The sequence below is a fragment of the Ranitomeya imitator genome, chromosome 10 (assembly GCF_032444005.1).
Source record: "Ranitomeya imitator isolate aRanImi1 chromosome 10, aRanImi1.pri, whole genome shotgun sequence".
NCBI classification, from domain to species: Eukaryota; Metazoa; Chordata; class Amphibia; order Anura; family Dendrobatidae; genus Ranitomeya; species Ranitomeya imitator.
Window position 1 is genome coordinate 7215831 of NC_091291.1, and position 26055 is coordinate 7241885.

The 26055-nt window shown below is 50.3% G+C and overlaps 3 protein-coding genes across 4 annotated transcripts in view; 2 read left to right on the forward strand and 1 right to left on the reverse strand.

Moving 5' to 3' along the window:
- The window catches only part of OTUD3 (OTU deubiquitinase 3), an 8571-nt gene extending 5988 nt beyond the window's left edge, over positions 1-2583 (reverse strand). Inside the window, exon 1 of the mRNA XM_069742212.1 lies at positions 2298-2583. Coding sequence (XP_069598313.1) covers positions 2298-2500 — 203 coding nt within the window. The 5' untranslated portion in view covers positions 2501-2583. The remainder of the gene's footprint in view (positions 1-2297) is intronic.
- Positions 2584-13866: 11283 nt separating this feature from the next.
- On the forward strand, positions 13867-14622 carry RNF186 (ring finger protein 186). The gene has a single exon (XM_069742858.1). The coding sequence runs from the start codon at positions 13869-13871 to the stop codon at positions 14526-14528; it is 660 nt and encodes a 219-aa protein (XP_069598959.1). The 5' UTR covers positions 13867-13868; the 3' UTR covers positions 14529-14622.
- A 3563-nt stretch (positions 14623-18185) lies between these two features.
- Positions 18186-26055, forward strand: part of TMCO4 (transmembrane and coiled-coil domains 4) — a 33833-nt gene continuing 25963 nt past the window's right edge. The window contains exons 1-5 of one of the 2 annotated variants that reach the window (XM_069740697.1): positions 18186-18302; positions 20347-20519; positions 20605-20779; positions 22329-22356; positions 22794-22926. In XM_069740697.1, coding sequence (XP_069596798.1) covers positions 20395-20519; positions 20605-20779; positions 22329-22356; positions 22794-22926 — 461 coding nt within the window. In that variant the 5' untranslated portion in view covers positions 18186-18302; positions 20347-20394. Of the gene's footprint in view, positions 18340-20346; positions 20520-20604; positions 20780-22328; positions 22357-22793; positions 22927-26055 lie in introns of both variants that reach the window. The other variant, XM_069740696.1, reaches the window with a different exon arrangement.

Below are 26055 nucleotides of genomic sequence, written 5' to 3' on the forward strand. Positions count from 1 at the left end.
GGTGCGGACAGTGCAGGGCTCAGGCTCTAGGTGTAGGTGCTGCAGAATAGGAGCAGTATGGAGGTGCGGACAGTGCAGGGCTCAGGCTCTAGGTGTAGGTGCTGCAGTATAGGAGCAGTATGGAGGTGCGGACAGTGTAGGGTTCAGGCTCTAGGTGTAGATGCTGCAGTATAGGAGCAGTATGGAAGTGCAGACAGTGCAGGGCTCAGGCTCTAGGTGTAGGTGCTGCAGTATAGGAGCAGTATGGAGGTGAGGACAGTGTAGGGTTCAGGCTCTAGGTGTAGATGCTGCAGTATAGGAGCAGTATGGAAGTGCAGACAGTGCAGGGCTCAGGCTCTAGGTGTAGATGCTGCAGTATAGGAGCAGTATGGAGGTGAGGACAGTGCAGGGCTCAGGCTCTAGGTGTAGATGCTGCAGTATAGGAGCAGTATGGAGGTGCAGACAGTGCAGGGCTCAGGCTCTAGGTGTAGATGCTGCAGTATAGGAGCAGTATGGAGGTGCAGACAGTGCAGGGCTCAGGCTCTAGGTGTAGATGCTGCAGTATAGGAGCAGTATGGAGGTGCAGACAGTGCAGGGCTCAGGCTCTAGGTGTAGGTGCTGCAGTATAGGAGCAGTATGGAAGTGCAGACAGTGCAGGGCTCAGGCTCTAGGTGTAGGTGCTGCAGTATAGGAGCAGTATGGAGGTGCGGACAGTGTAGGGTTCAGGCTCTAGGTGTAGGTGCTGCAGTATAGGAGCAGTATGGAGGTGCGGACAGTGTAGGGTTCAGGCTCTAGGTGTAGATGCTGCAGTATAGGAGCAGTATGGAAGTGCAGACAGTGCAGGGCTCAGGCTCTAGGTGTAGGTGCTGCAGTATAGGAGCAGTATGGAGGTGAGGACAGTGTAGGGTTCAGGCTCTAGGTGTAGATGCTGCAGTATAGGAGCAGTATGGAAGTGCAGACAGTGCAGGGCTCAGGCTCTAGGTGTAGGTGCTGCAGTATAGGAGCAGTATGGAGGTGCGGACAGTGTAGGGTTCAGGCTCTAGGTGTAGATGCTGCAGTATAGGAGCAGTATGGAAGTGCAGACAGTGCAGGGCTCAGGCTCTAGGTGTAGGTGCTGCAGTATAGGAGCAGTATGGAGGTGCGGACAGTGTAGGGTTCAGGCTCTAGGTGTAGGTGCTGCAGTATAGGAGCAGTATGGAGGTGCGGACAGTGTAGGGTTCAGGCTCTAGGTGTAGATGCTGCAGTATAGGAGCAGTATGGAGGTGCGGACAGTGTAGGGTTCAGGCTCTAGGTGTAGGTGCTGCAGTATAGGAGCAGTATGGAGGTGCGGACAGTGTAGGGTTCAGGCTCTAGGTGTAGATGCTGCAGTATAGGAGCAGTATGGAAGTGCAGACAGTGCAGGGCTCAGGCTCTAGGTGTAGGTGCTGCAGTATAGGAGCAGTATGGAGGTGCGGACAGTGTAGGGTTCAGGCTCTAGGTGTAGGTGCTGCAGTATAGGAGCAGTATGGAGGTGCGGACAGTGTAGGGTTCAGGCTCTAGGTGTAGGTGCTGCAGTATAGGAGCAGTATGGAGGTGCGGACAGTGTAGGGTTCAGGCTCTAGGTGTAGATGCTGCAGTATAGGAGCAGTATGGAAGTGCAGACAGTGCAGGGCTCAGGCTCTAGGTGTAGGTGCTGCAGTATAGGAGCAGTATGGAGGTGCGGACAGTGCAGGGCTCAGGCTCTAGGTGTAGATGCTGCAGTATAGGAGCAGTATGGAGGTGCGGACAGTGTAGGGTTCAGGCTCTAGGTGTAGATGCTGCAGTATAGGAGCAGTATGGAGGTGCGGACAGTGTAGGGTTCAGGCTCTAGGTGTAGATGCTGCAGTATAGGAGCAGTATGGAGGTGCGGACAGTGTAGGGTTCAGGCTCTAGGTGTAGATGCTGCAGTATAGGAGCAGTATGGAGGTGCAGACAGTGCAGGGTTCAGGCTCTAGGTGTAGGTGCTGCAGTATAGGAGCAGTATGGAGGTGCAGACAGTGCAGGGCTCAGGCTCTAGGTGTAGATGCTGCAGTATAGGAGCAGTATGGAAGTGCAGACAGTGCAGGGCTCAGGCTCTAGGTGTAGATGCTGCAGTATAGGAGCAGTATGGAGGTGAGGACAGTGCAGGGCTCAGGCTCTAGGTGTAGGTGCTGCAGTATAGGAGCAGTATGGAGGTGCGGACAGTGTAGGGTTCAGGCTCTATGAATCCTGTGCCTATGAGAGCACCAATATGGCGGCTCCTGCTTCAGGTACTGCTGTGACTGTGGAGCACTAATATGTCGCCTCAGCTCGCTCCTCACCCGTCTCCCGGAACCTCTCGCAGGCGCAGCCCCAGGACTTGCAGCTGGTTGGCGAAGCTCAGGAATTCCTCCGGGTCTCCGGACTCTCCGCTCCGGTTCCGCCGCTCTTTAGCCAGAGCTCTCCGCGCTGCTCGTTCATCCCTCTTCCGCTCCAGTTCCGCCTTGTTCCCCGGCCGGGAACGGACATTCTGCTTCCTGGACATGACAACAGCGGGCAGAGCTCCGAGACCGGCGGCCGCAACAGCTGCGGAGATACTTCCGGCATTCACAGAGCACGTGACCAAAAGAGAGACCATAGAGAGGCAAGCGCTAAGCCAGACACGCCCGCACTGCCGCTCTACCCGGACCAGAGTCCTCCAGCCATAGAAATACAAGTAACACTAGATGGTGGCCCGAATCTAACGCATCGGGTATTCTAGAATATGCATGTCCACGTAGTATATTGCCCAGCCACGTAGTATACTGCCCAGCCACGTAGTATATTGCCCAGCCACGTAGTATACTGCCCAGCCACGTAGTATATTGCCCAGTCACGTAGTATATTGCCCAGTCACGTAGTATATTGCCCAGCCACGTAGTATACTGCCCAGCCACGTAGTATATTGCCCAGCCACGTAGTATACTGCCCAGCCACGTAGTATATTGCCCAGTCACGTAGTATATTGCCCAGTCACGTAGTATATTGCCCAGCCACGTAGTATATTGCCCAGCCACGTAGTATATTGCCCAGCCACGTAGTATATTGCCCAGCCACGTAGTATATTGCCCAGTCACATAGTATATTGCCCAACCACGTAGTATACTGCCCAGCCACGTAGTATATTGCCCAGTCACATAGTATATTGCCCAACCACGTAGTATACTGCCCAGCCACGTAGTATATTGCCCAACCACGTAGTATACTGCCCAGCCACGTAGTATATTGCCCAGTCACATAGTATATTGCCCAGCCACGTAGTATACTGCCCAGCCACGTAGTATACTGCCCAGCCACGTAGTATACTGCCCAGCCACGTAGTATACTGCCCAGCCACGTAGTATACTGCCCAGCCACGTAGTATACTGCCCAGCCACGTAGTATATTGCCCAGTCACGTAGTATATTGCCCAGTCACGTAGTATATTGCCCAGCCACGTAGTATATTGCCCAGCCACGTAGTATATTGCCCAGCCACGTAGTATATTGCCCAGCCACGTAGTATATTGCCCAGTCACATAGTATATTGCCCAACCACGTAGTATACTGCCCAGCCACGTAGTATATTGCCCAGTCACATAGTATATTGCCCAGCCACGTAGTATACTGCCCAGCCACGTAGTATACTGCCCAGCCACGTAGTATACTGCCCAGCCACGTAGTATACTGCCCAGCCACGTAGTATATTACCCAGTCACGTAGTATATTGCCCAGCCACGTAGTATATTGCCCAGTCACGTAGTATATTGCCCAGCCACGTAGTATATTGCCCAGTCACGTAGTATATTGCCCAGCCACGTAGTATATTGCCCAGTCACGTAGTATATTGCCCAGCCACGTAGTATATTGCCCAGTCACGTAGTATATTGCCCAGTCACGTAGTATATTGCCCAGCCACGTACTATATTGCCCAGCCACGTAGTATATTGCCCAGTCACGTAGTATATTGCCCAGTCACGTATTATATTGCCCAGCCACGTAGTATATTGCCCAGCCACGTAGTATATTGCCCAGCCACGTAGTATATTGCCCAGCCACGTACTATATTGCCCAGCCACGTAGTATATTGCCCAGTCACGTAGTATATTGCCCAGTCACGTATTATATTGCCCAGCCACGTAGTATATTGCCCAGCCACGTACTATATTGCCCAGCCACGTAGTATATTGCCCAGTCACGTAGTATATTGCCCAGTCACGTATTATATTGCCCAGCCACGTAGTATATTGCCCAGCCACGTAGTATATTGCCCAGCCACGTAGTATATTGCCCAGCCACGTACTATATTGCCCAGCCACGTAGTATATTGCCCAGTCACGTAGTATATTGCCCAGTCACGTATTATATTGCCCAGCCACGTAGTATATTGCCCAGCCACGTACTATATTGCCCAGCCACGTAGTATATTGCCCAGCCACGTAGTATATTGCCCAGTCACGTAGTATATTGCCCAGCCACGTAGTATATTGCCCAGCCAAGTAGTATATTGCCCAGTCACGTAGTATATTGCCCAGTCACGTATTATATTGCCCAGCCACGTAGTATATTGCCCAGCCACGTAGTATATTGCCCAGTCACGTAGTATATTGCCCAGCCACGTACTATATTGCCCAGCCACGTAGTATATTGCCCAGTCACGTAGTATATTGCCCAGTCACGTATTATATTGCCCAGCCACGTAGTATATTGCCCAGCCACGTAGTATATTGCCCAGCCACGTAGTATATTGCCCAGCCACGTAGTATATTGCCCAGTCACGTAGTATATTGCCCAGCCACGTAGTATATTGCCCAGCCACGTAGTATATTGCCCAGCCACGTAGTATATTGCCCAGCCACGTAGTATATTGCCCAGCCACGTAGTATATTGCCCAGTCACGTAGTATATTGCCCAGCCACGTAGTATATTGCCCAGCCACGTAGTATATTGCCCAGCCACGTAGTATATTGCCCAGCCACGTAGTATATTGCCCAGCCACGTAGTATATTGCCCAGCCACGTAGTATATTGCCCAGTCACGTAGTATATTGCCCAGTCACGTATTATATTGCCCAGCCACGTAGTATATTGCCCAGCCACGTAGTATATTGCCCAGTCACGTAGTATATTGCCCAGCCACGTACTATATTGCCCAGCCACGTAGTATATTGCCCAGCCACGTAGTATATTGCCCAGCCACGTAGTATATTGCCCAGCCACATATTATATTGCCCAGCCACGTAGTATATTGCCCAGCCACGTAGTATATTGCCCAGCCACGTAGTATATTGCCCAGTCACGTAGTATATTGCCCAGTCACGTATTATATTGCCCAGCCACGTAGTATATTGCCCAGCCACGTAGTATATTGCCCAGTCACGTAGTATATTGCCCAGCCACGTACTATATTGCCCAGCCACGTAGTATATTGCCCAGCCACGTAGTATATTGCCCAGCCACGTAGTATATTGCCCAGCCACGTAGTATATTGCCCAGCCACGTAGTATATTGCCCAGCCACGTAGTATATTGCCCAGTCACGTAGTATATTGCCCAGTCACGTATTATATTGCCCAGCCACGTAGTATATTGCCCAGCCACGTAGTATATTGCCCAGCCACGTAGTATATTGCCCAGCCACGTAGTATATTGCCCAGCCACGTAGTATATTGCCCAGCCACGTAGTATATTGCCCAGTCACGTAGTATATTGCCCAGCCACGTAGTATATTGCCCAGTCACGTAGTATATTGCCCAGTCACGTATTATATTGCCCAGCCACGTAGTATATTGCCCAGTCACGTATTATATTGCCCAGCCACGTAGTATATTGCCCAGTCACGTAGTATATTGCCCAGCCACGTAGTATATTGCCCAGCCACGTAGTATATTGCCCAGCCACGTAGTATATTGCCCAGTCACGTAGTATATTGCCCAGCCACGTAGTATATTGCCCAGCCACGTAGTATATTGCCCAGCCACGTAGTATATTGCCCAGTCACGTATGTCACAGGTTACAAAAAATAAAAATAAACATATACTCACCTTCCGAGGGCCACTTCTAGTTCGATCACATGACCCTGACGTCATGGCAGGTCCTTCTCCCATACCACCGGAACCTGCCGCTTGCATGGAGTGGTCACCGGAGTGAAGGTGATTATATGATGATTTTTAATTTTTTAAATTATTTTTAACATTAAATGTTTTTAATCCCTCCTGTCAAACCAATCTAATCAGTTTTTATGAAGAGGTAAGCTATAGGCTGGACCACGGTGAGTCATTGGACGTGGTATATCTCGATTTTTCCAAAGCGTTTGATACCGTGCCGCACAAAAGGTTGGTGCACAAAATGAGAATGCTTGGTCTGGGGGAACATGTGTGTAAATGGGTTAGTAACTGGCTTAGTGATAGAAAGCAGAGGGTGGTTATAAATGGTATAGTCTCTAACTGGGTCGCTGTGACCAGTGGGGTACCGCAGGGGTCAGTATTGGGACCTGTTCTCTTCAACATATTCATTAATGATCTGGTAGAAGGTTTACACAGTAAAATATCGATATTTGCAGATGATACAAAACTATGTAAAGCAGTTAATACAAGAGAAGATAGTATTCTGCTACAGATGGATCTGGATAAGTTGGAAACTTGGGCTGAAAGGTGGCAGATGAGGTTTAACAATGATAAATGTAAGGTTATACACATGGGAAGAGGGAATCAATATCACCATTACACACTGAACGGGAAACCACTGGGTAAATCTGACAGGGAGAAGGACTTGGGGATCCTAGTTAATGATAAACTTACCTGGAGCAGCCAGTGCCAGGCAGCAGCTGCCAAGGCAAACAGGATCATGGGGTGCATTAAAAGAGGTCTGGATACACATGATGAGAGCATTATACTGCCTCTGTACAAATCCCTAGTTAGACCGCACATGGAGTACTGTGTCCAGTTCTGGGCACCGGTGCTCAGGAAGGATATAATGGAACTAGAGAGAGTACAAAGGAGGGCAACAAAATTAATAAAGGGGATGGGAGAACTACAATACCCAGATAGATTAGCGAAATTAGGATTATTTAGTCTAGAAAAAAGACGACTGAGGGGCGATCTAATAACCATGTATAAGTATATAAGGGGACAATACAAATATCTCGCTGAGCATCTGTTTATACCAAGGAAGGTGACGGGCACAAGGGGGCATTCTTTGCGTCTGGAGGAGAGAAGGTTTTTCCACCAACATAGAAGAGGATTCTTTACTGTTAGGGCAGTGAGAATCTGGAATTGCTTGCCTGAGGAGGTGGTGATGGCGAACTCAGTCGAGGGGTTCAAGAGAGGCCTGGATGTCTTCCTGGAGCAGAACAATATTGTATCATACAATTATTAGGTTCTGTAGAAGGACGTAGATCTGGGTATTTATTATGATGGAATATAGGCTGAACTGGATGGACAAATGGCTTTTTTCGGCCTTACTAACTATGTTACTATGTTACTATGTATGTTACTATTGACGCTGCATAGGCAGCATCAATAGAAAAATCTTGGTCACACAGGGTTAAGCATCAATAGAAAAATCTTGGTCACACAGGGTTAATAGCAGCAGTAATGGAGTGAGTTACCCGCGGCATAACGCGGTCCGTTACCGCTGACATTAACCCTGTGTGAGCGGTGACCAGAGGGGAGTATGGAGCAGGAGCTTTGTACTGACTGCAGGGCAGTAGGGAGGGACTAATCGGACTGTGGCCTTCGCTGATTGGTCGTAGCAGCCATGACAGGCAACTGGCGAGACCAATCAGCGAATGAATAACCGTGACAGAAGGACAGACAGACGGAAGTGACCCTTAGACAATTATATAGTAGATGGGAGATAAAGAGCTCAGAACTCACCACCTGCAGCCAGAACACTGGAGGAAACCGTCAGCAAGCATGGAGACAGTCACTGAGCCACACTAGTAGAACAGTGAGTGCAGCTATGGGGTATAATACAGGATGTAACTCAGGATTAGTAATGTAATGTATGTACACAGTGACTGCACCAGCAGAATAGTGAGTGCAGCTCTGGAGTATAATACAGGAGGTAACTCAGGATCAGTAATGTATGTACACAGTGACTGCACCAGCAGAATAGTGAGTGCAGCTCTGGAGTATAATACAGGATGTATCTCAGGATCAGTAATGTAATGTATGTACACAGTGACTGCACCAGCAGAATAGTGAGTGCAGCTCTGGGGTATAATACAGGATGTAACTCAGGATCAGTAATGTAATGTATGTACACAGTGACTGCACCAGCAGAATAGTGAGTGCAGCTCTGGAGTATAATACAGGAGGTAACTCAGGATCAGTAATGTATGTACACAGTGACTGCACCAGCAGAATAGTGAGTGCAGCTCTGGAGTATAATACAGGATGTATCTCAGGATCAGTAATGTAATGTATGTACACAGTGACTGCACCAGCAGAATAGTGAGTGCAGCTCTGGGGTATAATACAGGATGTAACTCAGGATTAGTAATGTAATGTATGTACACAGTGACTGCACCAGCAGAATAGTGAGTGCAGCTCTGGAGTATAATACAGGATGTAACTCAGGATTAGTAATGTAATGTATGTACACAGTGACTGCACCAGCAGAATAGTGAGTGCAGCTCTGGAGTATAATACAGGAGGTAACTCAGGATCAGTAATGTATGTACACAGTGACTGCACCAGCAGAATAGTGAGTGCAGCTCTGGAGTATAATACAGGATGTATCTCAGGATCAGTAATGTAATGTATGTACACAGTGACTGCACCAGCAGAATAGTGAGTGCAGCTCTGGGGTATAATACAGGATGTAACTCAGGATCAGTAATGTAATGTATGTACACAGTGACTGCACCAGCAGAATAGTGAGTGCAGCTCTGGAGTATAATACAGGAGGTAACTCAGGATCAGTAATGTATGTACACAGTGACTGCACCAGCAGAATAGTGAGTGCAGCTCTGGAGTATAATACAGGATGTATCTCAGGATCAGTAATGTAATGTATGTACACAGTGACTGCACCAGCAGAATAGTGAGTGCAGCTCTGGGGTATAATACAGGATGTAACTCAGCATCAGTAATGTAATGTATGTACACAGTGACTGCACCAGCAGAATAGTGAGTGCAGCTCTGGAGTATAATACAGGAGGTAACTCAGGATCAGTAATGTATGTACACAGTGACTCCACCAGCAGAATAGTGAGTGCAGCTCTGGGGGATAATACAGGATGTAACTCAGGATCAGTAATGTATGTACACAGTGACTGCACCAGCAGAATAGTGAGTGCAGCTCTGGGGTATAATACAGGATGTAACTCAGGATCAGTAATGTAATGTATGTACACAGTGACTGCACCAGCAGAATAGTGAGTGCAGCTCTGGGGGATAATACAGGAGGTAACTCAGGATCAGTAATGTATGTACACAGTGACTGCACCAGCAGAATAGTGAGTGCAGCTCTGGGGTATAATACAGGATGTAACTCAGGATCAGTAATGTAATGTATGTACACAGTGACTGCACCAGCAGAATAGTGAGTGCAGCTCTGGAGTATAATACAGGATGTAACTCAGGATCAGTAATGTAATGTATGTACACAGTGACTGCACCAGCAGAATAGTGAGTGCAGCTCTGGGGTATAATACAGGATGTAACTCAGGATCAGTAATGTAATGTATGTACACAGTGACTGCACCAGCAGAATAGTGAGTGCAGCTCTGGGGTATAATACAGGATGTAACTCAGGATCAGTAATGTAATGTATGTACACAGTGACTGCACCAGCAGAATAGTGAGTGCAGCTCTGGGGTATAATACAGGAGGTAACTCAGGATCAGTAATGTAATGTATGTACACAGTGACTGCACCAGCAGAATAGTGAGTGCAGCTCTGGAGAATAATACAGGAGGTAACTCAGGATCAGTAATGTAATGTATGTATACAGTGACTGCACCAGCAGAATAGTGAGCACAGCTCTGGAGGGTAATAGAGTATTTTTCCGTACTCGGGATTAGATTTGTGTCTGAGTGTGTCGGTGTCGGGACAATGATTGCAGTAGGCGGCTCCCGCTGTTTCCTTGTCATTCAGAGGAGACATCAGACTTTTGTGCAGTAATGCTATTTTCTTCCTAGATGGCAGTGTTGTCCACATTGGGGAAATAAAGGAGACAGTGACCCTGCGGAGCAGCGCTCCTCTACACGCCCTGAACTCCTGACTGATACATTGTAACGCCAGGAGCTGTGAGCAGTATGAGGTTTGTGCAGGTTGTAAGCTGCGGTCATGTACCATGAATGAGCGGTGTGACATGGACATCCCCTTTAATTAGCAGTCACACCATTAATCTGGGGTCATGTAATAAGCTATAATTGACACTCGCTGGTGTTAACCCCTCGGGCTGCGCACCTTCTGTGACTTAGAAAATGAATTATGTTGCATCGTCTCCGCTGCTGCCGTGACTGAGGATGCGGAGGACTCGTGTCTGCGGAGCTTCCTCCTGCTGCTCCCCCTGCTGTGCTCCTCGCTGCCCCCCATCTTGGTCTTCAGGCGACATAATGTCACCACTGCCCCTAAACGTGATCCCCATAGACCCTGCCCCTGAATAATGGGGCCAATATACGATCGGGCTGGAGTCCTCGGTGGTCAGTGTGTAGTAGAGCAGAGCTGCAGGGTAAAGCAGGGAGATCCCGGATGGGGCAGATCTTACATTAGTTATGGTCTGGAGTCGCTGATCGACGCTGCGCATTAATGGAGCTGAGGATGATTAACGGCAGGTGATGGTGGTATAATATTGGGGGCTCGGATCCTCAGCAGGGCGGTGACACGTTGGGGGTCCGGGGTGGAGCGGGCGAGGTCCTGGGCTGCACATTGCTCCTCACTATTAATAATAAGGGACTTTGCTCCTCATTTATTGCTCTGTTTTCCTATTAATATTTTGCTTTCTCAGCAGTCAGAGTCGTGTTAATATCGGAGCTCACCGCCCGTCACGTGTCACACGGGGGTCCAGCAAACATCACGTGGGGGTCTCTTACCACCACACATCACACGGGGGGCCTCCGACCACCACACATCACACGTGGGGGTCTCTTACCACCATACATCACACGGGGGGCCTCCGACCACCACACATCACACGGGGGGCCTCCGACCACCACACATCACACGGGGGGCCTCCGACCACCAAACATCACACGGGGAGCCTCCGACCACCAAACATCACACGGGGGGCCTCCGACCACCAAACATCACACGGGGAGCCTCCGACCACCACACATCACACTGGGGGCCTCCGACCACCAAACATCACACGGGGAGCCTCCGACCACCAAACATCACACGGGGGGCCTCCGACCACCACACATCACACGGGGAGCCTCCGACCACCACACATCACACGGGGGGCCTCCGACCACCAAACATCACACGGGGGGCCTCCGACCACCACACATCACACGGGGAGCCTCCGACCACCACACATCACACGGGGGCCTCCGACCACCAAACATCACACGGGGGGCCTCCGACCACCACACATCACACGGGGGGGCCTCCGACCACCACACATCACACGGGGAGCCTCCGACCACCACACATCACACGGGGAGCCTCCGACCACCACACATCACACGGGGGGCCTCCGACCACCAAACATCACACGGGGAGCCTCCGACCACCAAACATCACACGGGGGGCCTCCGACCACCACACATCACACGGGGGGCCTCCGACCACCACACATCACACGGGGGGCCTCCGACCACCAAACATCACACGGGGGCCTCCGACCACCAAACATCACACGGGGGGCCTCCGACCACCAAACATCACACGGGGGCCTCCGACCACCAAACATCACACGGGGGGCCTCCGACCACCACACATCACACGGGGGGGCCTCCGACCACCACACATCACACGGGGAGCCTCCGACCACCACACATCACACGGGGAGCCTCCGACCACCACACATCACACGGGGGGCCTCCGACCACCAAACATCACACGGGGGGCCTCCGAATACCAAACATCACACGGGGAGCCTCCGACCACCACACATCACACGGGGGGCCTCCGACCACCACACATCACACGGGGAGCCTCCGACCACCAAACATCACACGGGGGGCCTCCGAATACCAAACATCACACGGGGAGCCTCCGACCACCACACATCACACGGGGAGCCTCCGACCACCAAACATCACACGGGGGGCCTCCGACCACCAAACATCACACGGGGAGCCTCCGACCACCACACATCACACGGGGAGCCTCCGACCACCAAACATCACACGGGGGGCCTCCGACCACCACACATCACACGGGGAGCCTCCGACCACCACACATCACACGGGGGGCCTCCGACCACCAAACATCACACGGGGGCCTCCGACCACCAAACATCACACGGGGAGCCTCCGACCACCAAACATCACACGGGGGGCCTCCGACCACCACACATCACACGGGGGGGCCTCCGACCACCACACATCACACGGGGAGCCTCCAACCACCACACATCACACGGGGGACCTCCGACCACCAAACATCACACGGGGAGCCTCCGACCACCAAACATCACACGGGGGGCCTCCGACCACCACACATCACACGGGGGACCTCCGACCACCAAACATCACATGGGGGGGGGGGCTCCGACCACCACACATCACACAGGAGGCCTCCGACCACCACACATCACACGGGGGGCCTCCGACCACCACACATCACATGGGGGGGCCTCCGACCACCACACATCACATGGGGGGGCCTCCGACCACCGCCCGTCACGTGTCACACAGGGTGGTTTGCTGGTTGCCCCCATCTGGCCGGTAGCCGTGCAGAGGCATGTACGCCTCTATGGTGAATCCTATAGGGGGCTCTGACATAATGGCGGTCGGGTGGAGTAGCTGCTGCCCCCTGGGCTGTGTGACCATCTTGTACTTTGTGCGGCCGCAGTCGCTCTGCATGGAGCGCATGAACCCGTCTAATCTCAGGGCGAGACCTTCATCTTATCATGGTGTGGAGATTTAGAGGGGCGTCACCGAGGGCTCCTCCATCCAGCTGGGGTCTCCCTTAGTGTGCCCCCCCAATACTGCAGGGCTCAGCAGGGGGCGACACTGAGCCTAGGAGAACGCTGCCAGTTGTATGGCGAGGGATGGAAACAAAAGGACTAATAGTGAAGGGTCGGTAGTGGAGAATTCAGGGATGACCCCGCTCAGGCGCTGGGGATATCGGGGGGGTCTGGAGTTGCCCTATAAGTCCCATGTTGCAGGAGTTGCCGCAGCCGTGCAGCCCCCATCACCCGTCCTGTGCCCTCCTTACTGTTCAGCCATGACAGCATTGCCCAGCGCCATGTCCTCACTTTAGGTCGCAGGTAACGCAGCGTTTTTTAGCGCCATTTTCAGAAATTATAGCAAAACGCCTCAAGCTCCAGAACTGCATCATGCAACCGTGCGGATAATATCGTTGCCAGGAGATGGTGGGGGCGCGTTGAAGAGAGGAGCCCCAATTCCTGGAGCAAAAATGGGCAATTGGGGCCCCCAGCCTCTAGGACAGGAGCTCTACTAATAATCGCATGCAGACATTGAGTGCGGGCGCCGGGGAATTGCCCAGGTGTCGGACCCCTAACGCCGGCCATGCTATTGAGCCGCTTGGCCCGCTATGATTTGTACCCGCTGTCTCGGTGCATGGCTGCCGATGTGTAGGACATGAGGGGTCTCACTGAATCCATTCCTGGCTGCCGTGGAGGGTGGCGGAGGCTTCACCATCACCCATAAAACCTATTGAGCGGCGGGTTAATGTGTAAGCGCCGGGGCTGATAAGGGCCGCTCGCTGCACCGCTGCCTGAGTTCCCCACAGGGACAGCTGAGACACGGACCCGGCATGGAGGGCACAGCGGGCAGCCATAGCACCGATCCAGATGTGCCTCCCCCAGAGTGGGTGCAGGACCCGCCGGCATCACCCCGCAGCGGGGCCATCTCTTCCCTCACCGACATGGACTGCCCGGTCTGCTTCAGCAGATACGACGTCTGTCGGGTCCCCAAGGAGCTGTCCTGCAAACACCACTTCTGCGCCGCCTGCCTCAAACTGCTGGTCTGCCGTGATCTGGGCACCTGGCGGATCACCTGCCCCGTCTGTCGGGCTCCTACTCCAGTTTTTGGAGGACTTGTGTGCACTTTGCAGAACCAGGAATCCCTTATGAGCAGGTTGGAGAACCCTAAGCCCAAAGTTGAGCCATCCGGGACCCCACCGTTGGCCGTGAGAGCGGACCGCCACTGTGATCTGAGTGATGACGACGATGAACCCCATGGGAACCTGAGGATCGCGGCGAGGAGGCTCGTCATCCTTCTGCTAATTTTGCTCATTCTTCTCATTATCATCCTGCACTTTCTCTACAGCGGGATCATGAAGTGGGTTCTGGGGTTCATCCTCGGGGTGGTCATGATCATCACCGTCCTGCTCTGCTTCAACCCGAACTGCAAGATGAGCCCACCCCGGGCGGACAGTCAGCAGAAGGACAATCACGTGGTGTCTGCTGTGTGATGCACAGACCGAAATGCGTGAGCAGATACATGGGATGATATACATTGGGTAATGCACAGACTGAAATGCGTGAGCAGATACATGGGATAATATACATTGGGTAATGCACAGACTGAAATGCGTGAGCAGATACATGGGATAATATACATTGGGTAATGCACAGACTGAAAGGCGTGAGCAGATACGTGGGATGATATACATTGGGTAATGCACAGACTGAAAGGCGTGAGCAGATACATGGGATAATATACATTGGGTAATGCACAGACTGAATGCGTGAGCAGATACATGGGATGATATACATTGGGTAATGCACAGACTGAAAGGCGTGAGCAGATACATGGGATGATATACATTGGGTAATGCACAGACTGAATGCGTGAGCAGATACGTGGGATGATATACATTGGGTAATGCACAGACTGAAAGGCGTGAGCAGATACATGGGATGATATACATTGGGTAATGCACAGACTGAAATGCGTGAGCAGATACGTGGGATGATATACATTGGGTAATGCACAGACTGAATGCGTGAGCAGATACGTGGGATGATATACATTGGGTAATGCACAGACTGAATGCGTGAGCAGATACATGGGATAATATACATTGGGTAATGCACAGACTGAATGCGTGAGCAGATACATGGGATGATATACATTGGGTAATGCACAGACTGAAATGCGTGAGCAGATACATGGGATGATATACATTGGGTAATGCACAGACTGAAATGCGTGAGCAGATACGTGGGATAATATACATTGGGTAATGCACAGACTGAAATGCGTGAGCAGATACATGGGATAATATACATTGGGTAATGCACAGACTGAAATGCGTGAGCAGATACGTGGGATAATATACATTGGGTAATGCACAGACCAAAATGTATGAGCAGATACATGGGATAATATACATTGGCTAATGCACAGACCAAAATGCGTGAGCAGATACGTGGGATAATATACATTGGGTAATGCACAGACTGAAATGCGTGAGCAGATACATGGGATGATATACATTGGGTAATGCACAGACTGAAATGCGTGAGCAGATACATGGGATGATATACATTGGCTAATGCACAGACCAAAATGAGTGAGCAGATACATGGAATAATATACATTGGGTAATGCACAGACTGAAATGCGTGAGCAGATACATGGGATGATATACATTGGGTAATGCACAGACCGAAATGCGTGAGCAGATACATGGGATAATATACATTGGGTAATGCACAGACTGAAATGCGTGAGCAGATACATGGGATGATATACATTGGGTAATGCACAGACTGAAATGCGTGAGAAGATACATGGGATGATATACATTGGGTAATGCACAGACCGAAATGCGTGAGAAGATACATGGGATAATATACATTGGGTAATGCACAGACTGAAATGCGTGAGAAGATACATGGGATGATATACATTGGGTAATGCACAGACTGAAATGCGTGAGCAGATACATGGGATAATATACATTCAGTAATGCAAAGACTGAAATGAGTGAGCAGATACATGGGATAATATACATTCAGTAATGCAAAGACTGAAATGCGTGAGCAGATACATGGGATGATATACATTGGGTAATGCACAGACTGAAATGCGTGAGCAGATACATGGGATAATATACATTGGGTAATGCACAGACTGAAATGCGTGAGCAGATACATGGGATGATGATATACAGAGGGAATCTCATAGACTGAAATTGTGTTAGATTCCTCCATCACATCTTGGCCTGCATAGCATTAGGCTGATGATCGTCCTACACAGCCTGAATCGCGTGAGCGGCCGCTGACGTGATGATGACTCATAACCCAAAATGCCTGAGTGCAAAGTCTGCCTTATCCTAACACAGGGGGTCCATCCCCGGCGTCATCCATGATGCTGCCCCACCTGTGTGATGGGTGGGCTGCACGGCGCGTTTCGCTCAGTTACATGAGGTCTCTTGTATGCAAATTAAATATGTATTTTTTAATATACTTTACATGCTGTAACCATAGTGACAAGTGACCCTTTAATGCTGCGGAATCAATTGTTACTTTTTTTTTGTATTTCGATGTTTTTATCCGTATCCAATAAAAATGGAAGGAATTCTGCAGCCGAGGTTTTCATTGCATTTCCTTTTGTGTATACAGCTCCTATGCAGAGTGATGTGTCTCCATGGTAACTGACCACCTGCTTCTCGTAGTCACATCTTGGCGTCTTCCACTTGTCGCCTGCGGTTTGCACATCTGCATTTGGTGGCAGCGGCTCAGGGGGCTGGAGACGGGGGGGGGGGGGGGGATATACATTTTGGACAGTGCAGTGGATCCCATAATTTATGTGGGGGTGGGGAGAGGGGAAAAGGAGGATCATCTCAGAGGAGCAGAAGCAGCTTTTCTCCCCATGAGAGGAGCGTCCATGTGTATGGTGGTCTACAATCAGCTTTGTGCTTCCTCCGTCTGTTAACCCCGTCCTGATGTGACGTGAACAACGGGAGTATGGGGTCATGGCCGCGCCATACGTGACACCCGTGACCGCAGCAAGTAGAGCTCAGATTGCTGCTGTCAATCACAGTGTCCATCGCCTCCCCACAATGAGATCGCAGGGAGCAGATAGGTTGTAATGGCAGCCAGAGGGCAGGAAATAAATATATGTAAGAGAGAAAAAATAAATGAAGAAAAAAATAAATATAAAAGAAAAATAAATATCGTAGATAAAAGTCCAATCAAAAAAATAACATTAATTAGTCTGTATAACAAAAAGAGAAGGAAAATGGAAACCCTGGAATTTCTGTATATCAGTCGCCCCTGAAAGCAATAAAGTGATCATCTGCACGACGGCCACAAAAAACGCGTTTGCTTGCGTCTTTACATGCGTTTGATATTGCCAAGAGGGCGTGTCTCAATGGGTGTGTCTAAATCAGTTCCTGGACATGCGCAGTCCGAAGTATGCAAGCGCATCGAACGCATGCGTAGGCAAAGACATGCGTTCCCGGGAAGCAGTACGTTTTTTAACGCACTCATCCGCACGCCTGCGCATATTTGACAGAATTTTACCGCTTCCTAAATTCTAGCGTCGCCCCATCCGTGGACGAACGCACGCACCCGCGTCTACAATGTTAATGATAGGAAATCAAGAGCGTGCGGACGTATGCGGTAAACGCTGCGGACACAACCGCAAATGTGAAACCCGCCTAATAGACAGTGTCCGTCCATTCTGATCCTAGGAAAGCTGAGTGACGACTAATATCATTGCCAGTATGGCTGCTGCCCAGCTTTCCCAGACTGCTGAATGGCAAATCCGTCCGGCTGCGCTCTCAGCTATGACTGCAGGACAGGAGGCTTCACCAGTCAGGGTCGTGTGTGGCAGGTTATTCCAGCTATAGCTGTGTCACCCAGCTTTCCCGGGATCAGATATAATGGGCTGCAGGCCCTGATGGTGTCAGTGGTTTGTTGTGCCAACACTACAAGGAGCAGATGTCGCCTGAAAGGAGAACAGATGCCCCGGAAGCAGACCGGAAGTCACCCGTCTCCATAGCAACCCTGCCCGGGGCTCAAAGTCCGCCTGCCAGCTCAGTGCGTAATGTGCGCAGGATGCATTATACAAACCAGCCCAATGTACGTACCAGCCTATTCTACAAACTAGCGTTTCATACGCAATGAACATATCTTACGTCACAGAAGCGTGTACTTAATTTACGCCAATTGCGTTAAGTCGATATTCCCAGAGTTTTACGCTAAATCGCAGATGAGGCCTGGCTGGCTCTGAGGTGAGAGGACGCCGGGGCTGGCACTGAGGGGGCTCAGGTGAGAATGATGGGGATAGTAGTACACGTGTGTGTGTGCGGGAAGTGACGATATTTAGGATAAGGTGTATTCTTATTATAATCATGTGGAGAGGAGCCGTGTATATGTAAGCGTTATTACAGGTCGGGTCCTCCCTCATCTGGATACAGAAACTGCAGCTTAGGCAGAACTACAAGTCCCAGCACGCCATGACTGCCTGTAACCTATGTATAACAGAGCAGAGTAGACAGAACTACAAGTCCCAGCACGCCATGACCTCTTGTGACCCTAGGTATAACAGTGCAGCATTGACAGAACTACAAGTCCCAGCACTCCATGACCTCCTGTGACCTATGTATAACAGAGCAGAGTAGACAGAACTACAAGTCCCAGCACGCCATGACCTCTTGTGACCCTAGGTATAACAGTGCAGCATTGACAGAACTACAAGTCCCAGCACTCCATGACCTCCTGTGACCTATGTATAACAGAGCAGAGTAGACAGAACTACAAGTCCCAGCACGCCATGACCTCCTGTGACCTATGTATACCAGTGCATTATGGACAGGACTACAAGTCCCAGCACTCCATGACCTCCTGTGACCTATGTATACTAGTGCAGCATTGACAGAACTACAAGTCCCAGCACTCCATGACCTCCTGTGACCTATGTATACCAGTGCATTATGGACAGGACTACAAGTCCCAGCACTCCATGACCTCCTGTGACCCTAGGTATAACAGTGCAGCATTGACAGAACTACAAGTCCCAGCACTCCATGACCTCCTGTGACCTATGTATACCAGTGCATTATGGACAGGACTACAAGTCCCAGCACTCCATGACCTCCTGTGACCCTAGGTATAACAGTGCAGCATTGACAGAACTACAAGTCCCAGCACTCCATGACCTCTTGTGACCTATGTATAACAGAGCAGAGTAGACAGAACTACAAGTCCCAGCACTCCATGACCTCCTGTGACCTATGTATAACAGAGCAGAGTAGACAGAACTACAAGTCCCAGCACTCCATGACCTCCTGTGACCTATGTATACCAGTGCATTATGGACAGGACTACAAGTCCCAGCACTCCATGACCTCCTGTGACCTATGTATACCAGTGCATTATGGACAGGACTACAAGTCCCAGCACTCCCTGACCTCCTGTGACCTATGTATACCAGTGCATTATGGACAGAACTAAAAGTCCCAGCACTCCATGACCTCCTGTGACCTATGTATAACAGTGCAGAGCAGACAGAACTACAAGTCCCAGCATCCTCTGACCGCTCACATCATGCTGGGAGTTGTAGTTTACACTCTCCTCTCTCTGCCGCCGAGTTGTCACAAATCACTTTACTGTATTATGTGCAGCAAAAGAGTAAAAATAAAAATGCATCATTATTATTATTATTATTATTATTATTTGGTAAAAATGACCCCGGAGCTCGATTCTCAATGAGCGCGGTGATTCCAAACTTTTTAAAAACTTTTTTTTAGAGGTTAGAAATGTTTTAGAACCAAAGCCTCCATATTCTGACACCCGTAGGAATTTTATTTTTTATTTTTCCATCCATGCGATTGTGTAAATTTTTAGATATATTTTGTATTTATTTCTTTTAGTTTCCGATATTTTCCTAATGTGAAATAGCTGGACCGAATATGGGGGGTCCCAAATTTTTTGTTTCTTTTATATTTTTTAAAACTTTTTTTAAATTTTGGCTTATTTGCTTTTTAACCCCTCGATTGTTTGCTGGCTTGTGCTACATACGGCGTTACATCTGCTTCACGGTATACAGTATATGAAGCCCACGGAGGACCAAGATGGCGGCGATGAGACAGGTGCCCAATCGGGATTGCACCACATACATGCTGCTGTCAATGATGGGCAGTGACACTTAAGGGGTTAAACAGCAGAGAGCAAAGTCACTGATCAGAGCTGGGCTGCAGTGTAAAGCATAGAAACTCCCAGTATTTCTGAATGATTCTGCTTCCTCATTGCTCTGAACCAGTTTCCATTTTGCAGATCGTCTTTCCTTTGGCGTTTTCTTCCTTTGCTGGCGGCGGTGACGTCATGCAGGACGAGTCGGACGGGTGCGCGGTGCCGCTGGGGCGGGCGCTGAGTGAACCGTCGCGCTTCGCCTACGCCGGGCTGTGCGGGCTGTCGCTGGCTCAGCTGTACCCGGAGAAAGGACAGAGGTAACGGCTGCGGTATTTCCGGGGGGGTCTCCCCGTCACGGTGCGGCCCCCTCGTTCAGTGTGAGTGGTTTTCCCCTCCTTCCAGGGAGTTCTGCAGGAAGTTTGTGGAGGATCTGGTGCAGTGGTTGGACCTCAGCCCGTCGGTCATTCCCGCCATGGAGGCGTTCGCCAGCGGTCTGGGCGGGGAGGGGACAGACACCTTTACTTACGTCCTCCTGGAAGATTCGGTCCTGAGGACCAACCCAACCGTAATCACTCAGGTAACCAGCGGTGGTCTTCCCCTGGTCCGGACACACAGGCATAATACTTAAAGGGGGTGTCCAGGAGTATGATATCGCCGACCTATCGTGCGGACTCCGGTGGCTGGGTGTGTAGTGGCCGCTCTCGGGGGCTGCAGCTCAGCTCAATGTTTCGGCACCGGACCCTGTTTACATCCGGCTGCTGGAGCTGGTAAGGAGTGATTGGTATGGGGGTCCGGCGTTCTGGACAACCTCTTTATTGAAAACATTCTGTGACTTTCTTTTACATTTTGTCTTTTAATTTCACACCACTTTTATAATCTGTGCGTGCTGTCATGGAGGGTTCGTAAAGACCCCCATACACTTACATGTCAACCCAACTTACCGACATGTCAGGGGGTCTCCTGACTCTTCCCCATTGGAAGGGAGAGAGGAGTCTGGAGGAGGAGGACAGAGGGGTCTGGAGGAGGAGGACAGAGGGGTCTGGAGGAGGAGGACAGAGGGGTCTGGAGGAGGAGGACAGAGGGGTCTGGAGGAGGAGGACAGAGGGGTGTGGAGGATGAGGACAGGGGGGTGTGGAGGATGAGGACAGGGGGGTGTGGAGGATGAGGACAGGGGGGTGTGGAGGATGAGGACAGGGGGGTGTGGAGGATGAGGACGGGGGTGTGGAGGAGGAGGACAGAGGGGTCTGGAGGAGGAGGACAGAGGGGTCTGGAGGAGGAGGACAGAGGGGTCTGGAGGAAGAGGACAGAGGGGTGTGGAGGATGAGGACAGGGGGTGTGGAGGATGAGGACAGGGGGGTGTGGAGGATGAGGACAGGGGGGTGTGGAGGATGAGGACAGGGGGGTGTGGAGGATGATGACAGGGGGGTCTGGAGGAGGAGGACAGGGGGTCTGGAGGAGGAGGACAGGGGTCTAGAGGAGGAGGACAGGGGTCTGGAGGAGGAGGACAAAGGATTCTGGAGCAGAACGGAGGAGTCTACATGAGGAGGAAGGTGTGGTCTGGGGGAGGAGAACGGAGGGGTCTGGAGGAGGAGGACACAGTGTCTGGAGTAGAAGGACGCAGGGGTCTGGAGGAGGAGGACAGTGGGGTCTGAAGGAGGATAGAGGATTCTGGAGCAGGACGGAGGAGTCTACATGAGAAAGACAGAGAGATCTGGAGGAGGATGGAGTAGTCTAGAGGAGGAGGGCAGAAAGATGTGGAGGAGTAGGATGGATAGGTCCGGAGGAGGATGGATAGGTCCGGAGGAGGAGGATGGATGGGTCCGGAGGAGGAGGAGGATGGATAGGTCTGGAGGAGGAGGAGGAGGATGGATAGATCCGGAGGAGGAGGAGGATGGATAGGTCTGGAGGAGTCCACATAAAATGAAAACCCTGACAGCTGCCATGACGGATTGGGGTCCAGGGTTGTGGCGCTCGGTGCAGATTCTCCTTACAGGTCAGGCTTTGTATCTCGCTGGGTGACGGCCTCTGGTGGTCTCCCGGTGGGATATTAGAAGGTTCCTCGTGCGATGCGGCCCTTTCCCCGATGCTCCTCCATTGTTCTGACCCCTCGTTTCTCTTTATTTCAGGACCTGGTGTCTTTCTGTCTGCGGGACGGTGAGTTCTGGATGTTTCTGTCACCTTTTATTCATCTGTGTCCGTACGTTGTCAGTGTTACAGCCGAGGATGTCACCGAGCCGTAATGGTGCGGCCCCCTGAAAACAAGACACCAGTTGCCCCAGATCAGAGGGAGTTATTTACTGGGTGGTCCGGTCTCTGAAGTGGCTGCAGACTGCAAAGTCACCAGATGGCGACACAAGCCGTCACATGCCGACTAGACTCCTGCCATTCTCTTACTGGTGAGACTAGTCAGTATGTGAACCACAGACGTGCAGACCGTCTGCTGAGCCCCCGCAATGCACTGGGATAAAAAACGGAGGGTCCCATCCCAATCCTTCCTACAGTGATGCAGGGTCACCGCACATCAGAGGAAAAGTGCTGGATAAATGCCTGTCCTGTATCTCCGCTTGTGACACGTCTCTCTGTGTGTACAGGGTACTACGACGCCCGCAGCCGGGTCCTAATCTCACACGTGTCCTGGCTGCTGCGCATCCCCCCAGAGACGGTGGAGCTGAGCGAGGAGACCATGATGCAGAGTCTGAAGAAATACACAGAGGAACCATCAGAGTAAGCACTGCTGCATGGAGAAGAGCCGATCACAGGAGGGGGACCTAGGGGTCTGGAGGGGGACCAAGGGGTCTGGAGGGTGACCGAGGGGTCTGGAGGGTGACCGAGGGGTCTGGAGGGTGACCGAGGGGTCTGGAGGGGGACCGAGAAGTCTGGAGGGTGGCCGAGAGGTCTGGAGGGGGACTGAGGGGTCTGGAGGGGGACCGAGGGGTCTGGAGGGTGACCGAGGGGTCTGGAGGGGGACCGAGAGGTCTGGAAAGGGAATGAGGGGTCTGGAGGGGGACCGAGGGGTCTGGAGGGGGACCGAGAGGTCTGGAAAGGGAATGAGGGGTCTGGAGGGGGACCGAGGGGTCTGCAGGGGGACCGAGAGGTCTGGAAAGGGAATGAGGGGTCTGGAGGGTGAACGAGGGGACTAAGAGGTCTGGAGGGGGACTGAGGGGTCTGAAGGGTGGCCGAGAGGTCTGGAAAGGGAATGAGGGGTCTGGAGGGTGGCCGAGAGGTCTGGAAAGGGAATGAGGGGTCTGGAGGGGACCAAGGTGTCTGGAGGGTGAACGAGAGGTCTGGAAAGGGAATGAGGGGTCTGGAGGGTGGCCGAGGGGTCTGGAGGGTGGCCGAGAGGTTTGGAAAGGGAATGAGGAGTCTGGAGGGGGACAGAGGGGTCTGGAAGAGCATCGAGGGGTCTGGAGGGTGGCCGAGAGGTCTGGAGGGGGATCGAGGGGTCTGGAGGGGGACTTGGGGACCTGGAAGGAGACTGAAGGGTCTGGCGAGGGACTGGGTGTCTGGAAGGGGACTGATGAGTCTAGATAGGGACCTAGGGGTCTGGAGGGAGAATGAGGGTCTGGAAAGGGAATGAGGAGTTTGGGGGGGGAGTGAGGGGTAGATCATAGGTTATCAGTCATTGTACAGGAGGGGGAGGTGAGCTGTGACATAACCTATTGTGAGTGGTAGAACATGGGTTACCAGCGGTGTATGGAGGTCTTATAAGTCATTGTAATTCTGCCTCTGATGATAATGAGGCTGCTGAAAAAAAAATCAGAATGATGGAAAGCATGAATCTAACACAGCCCAGGTGTGAAATTACTATTATAGGACTGGTGCACATGGCCGAGCGTCGCACTGCTCTGTTATGGTGGACATCCCCTTTAAACTTAGCTTATATCAAACCTAACCGGCCCTTTCACCCCTTCATTGTCCACAGAGTGCAGGTACCGTGCGTGCTGTACAGCCAGCTCCTGCCTCTATCCTCAGTGATTGGAGCCGCTCCGACCACTGCTGGTTAACTACTTACATGCCAGCCGTAATTATCTCACTCCATCTGTGACAGTCCGACCTGTGAAAACATCAAATGATTGAACCCATATGGTGGGAAACTAAATCAGTGCAAAAGCGATAATGGGATGCGTCCGTAAGGGGTTGGGCAGATTCTCGGAGATTCCCGAGGTGCAGCCTCTGCCTGTGTGTGCAGGAAAACGTCCCTGTGTCTGCCGTCAGGAGCTGGAAGTATTGATCGGAATGATTAATTATGTGACGGCCGGCGAGACAGCGAGATAAATCACAGGAATATAGTATAGACATTACTACCTGCCACCCCGATAATGAGGGCGACGTACAGAACACCGACACTGCTACATGTGATCAACACTGCTCCACTGTATGTGCAATAACCTTCTCTTTACCCACTGTGCCGCCAAACCAGGAGCCGCCACCAAGGTACGTACTGACCGCACGCCATCTGTCTCCTGTGTGTCCATGAGCAGCACAGTCAGCTGCAAAGATTCCGCTACCCTATTCACATCCATAGGGGGCAGTATTATAGCAGTTATATTCTTGTACATAGGGGCAGTATTATAGTAGTTATATTCTTGTACATAGGGGCAGTATTATAGTAGTTATATTCTTGTACATAGGGGCAGTATTATAGTAGTTATATTCTTGTACATAGGAGCAGTATTATAGTAGTTATATTCTTGTACATAGGAGCAGTATTATAGTAGTTATATTCTTGTACATAGGAGCAGTATTATAGTAGTTATATTCTTGTACATAGGGGCAGTATTATAGTAGTTATATTCTTGTACATAGGAGCAGTATTATAGTAGTTATATTCTTGTACATAGGGGCAGTATTATAGTAGTTATATTCTTGTATATAGGGGCAGTATTATAGTAGTTATATTCTTGTACATAGGGGCAGTATTATAGTAGTTATATTCTTGTATATAGGGGCAGTATTATAGTAGTTATATTCTTGTACATAGGAGCAGTATTATAGTAGTTATATTCTTGTACATAGGAGCAGTATTATAGTAGTTATATTCTTGTACATAGGGGCAGTATTATAGTAGTTATATTCTTGTACATAGGGGGCAGTATTATAGTAGTTATATTCTTGTACATAGGGGGCAGTATTATATTATATTCTTGTACATAGGAGCAGTATTATAGTAGTTATATTCTTGTACATAGGAGCAGTATTATAGCAGTTATATTCTTGTACATAGGGGCAGTATTATAGTAGTTATATTCTTGTACATAGGAGCAGTATTATAGTAGTTATATTCTTGTACATAGGGGCAGTATTATAGTAGTTATATTCTTGTACATAGGAGCAGTATTATAGTAGTTATATTCTTGTACATAGGGGCAGTATTATAGTAGTTATATTCTTGTATATAGGGGCAGTATTATAGTAGTTATATTCTTGTACATAGGGGCAGTATTATAGTAGTTATATTCTTGTATATAGGGGCAGTATTATAGTAGTTATATTCTTGTACATAGGAGCAGTATTATAGTAGTTATATTCTTGTACATAGAAGGCAGTATTATAGTAATTATATTCTTGTACATTGGGGCAGTATTATAGTAGTTATATTCTTGTACATAGGAGCAGTATTATAGTAGTTATATTCTTGTACATAGGGGCAGTATTATAGTAGTTATATTCTTGTACATAGGGGGCAGTATTATAGTAGTTATATTCTTGTACATAGGGGGCAGTATTATATTAGTTATATTCTTGTACATAGGAGCAGTATTATAGTAGTTATATTCTTGTACATAGGGGCAGTATTATAGTAGTTATATTCTTGTACATAGGGGGCAGTATTATATTAGTTATATTCTTGTA

What these genes read in the sequence shown, in the direction of transcription:
- RNF186 (XM_069742858.1), top strand. Translation starts at nt 13,869, where the DNA reads ATGGAGGGCACAGCGGGCAGCCATAGCACCGATCCAGATGTGCCTCCC.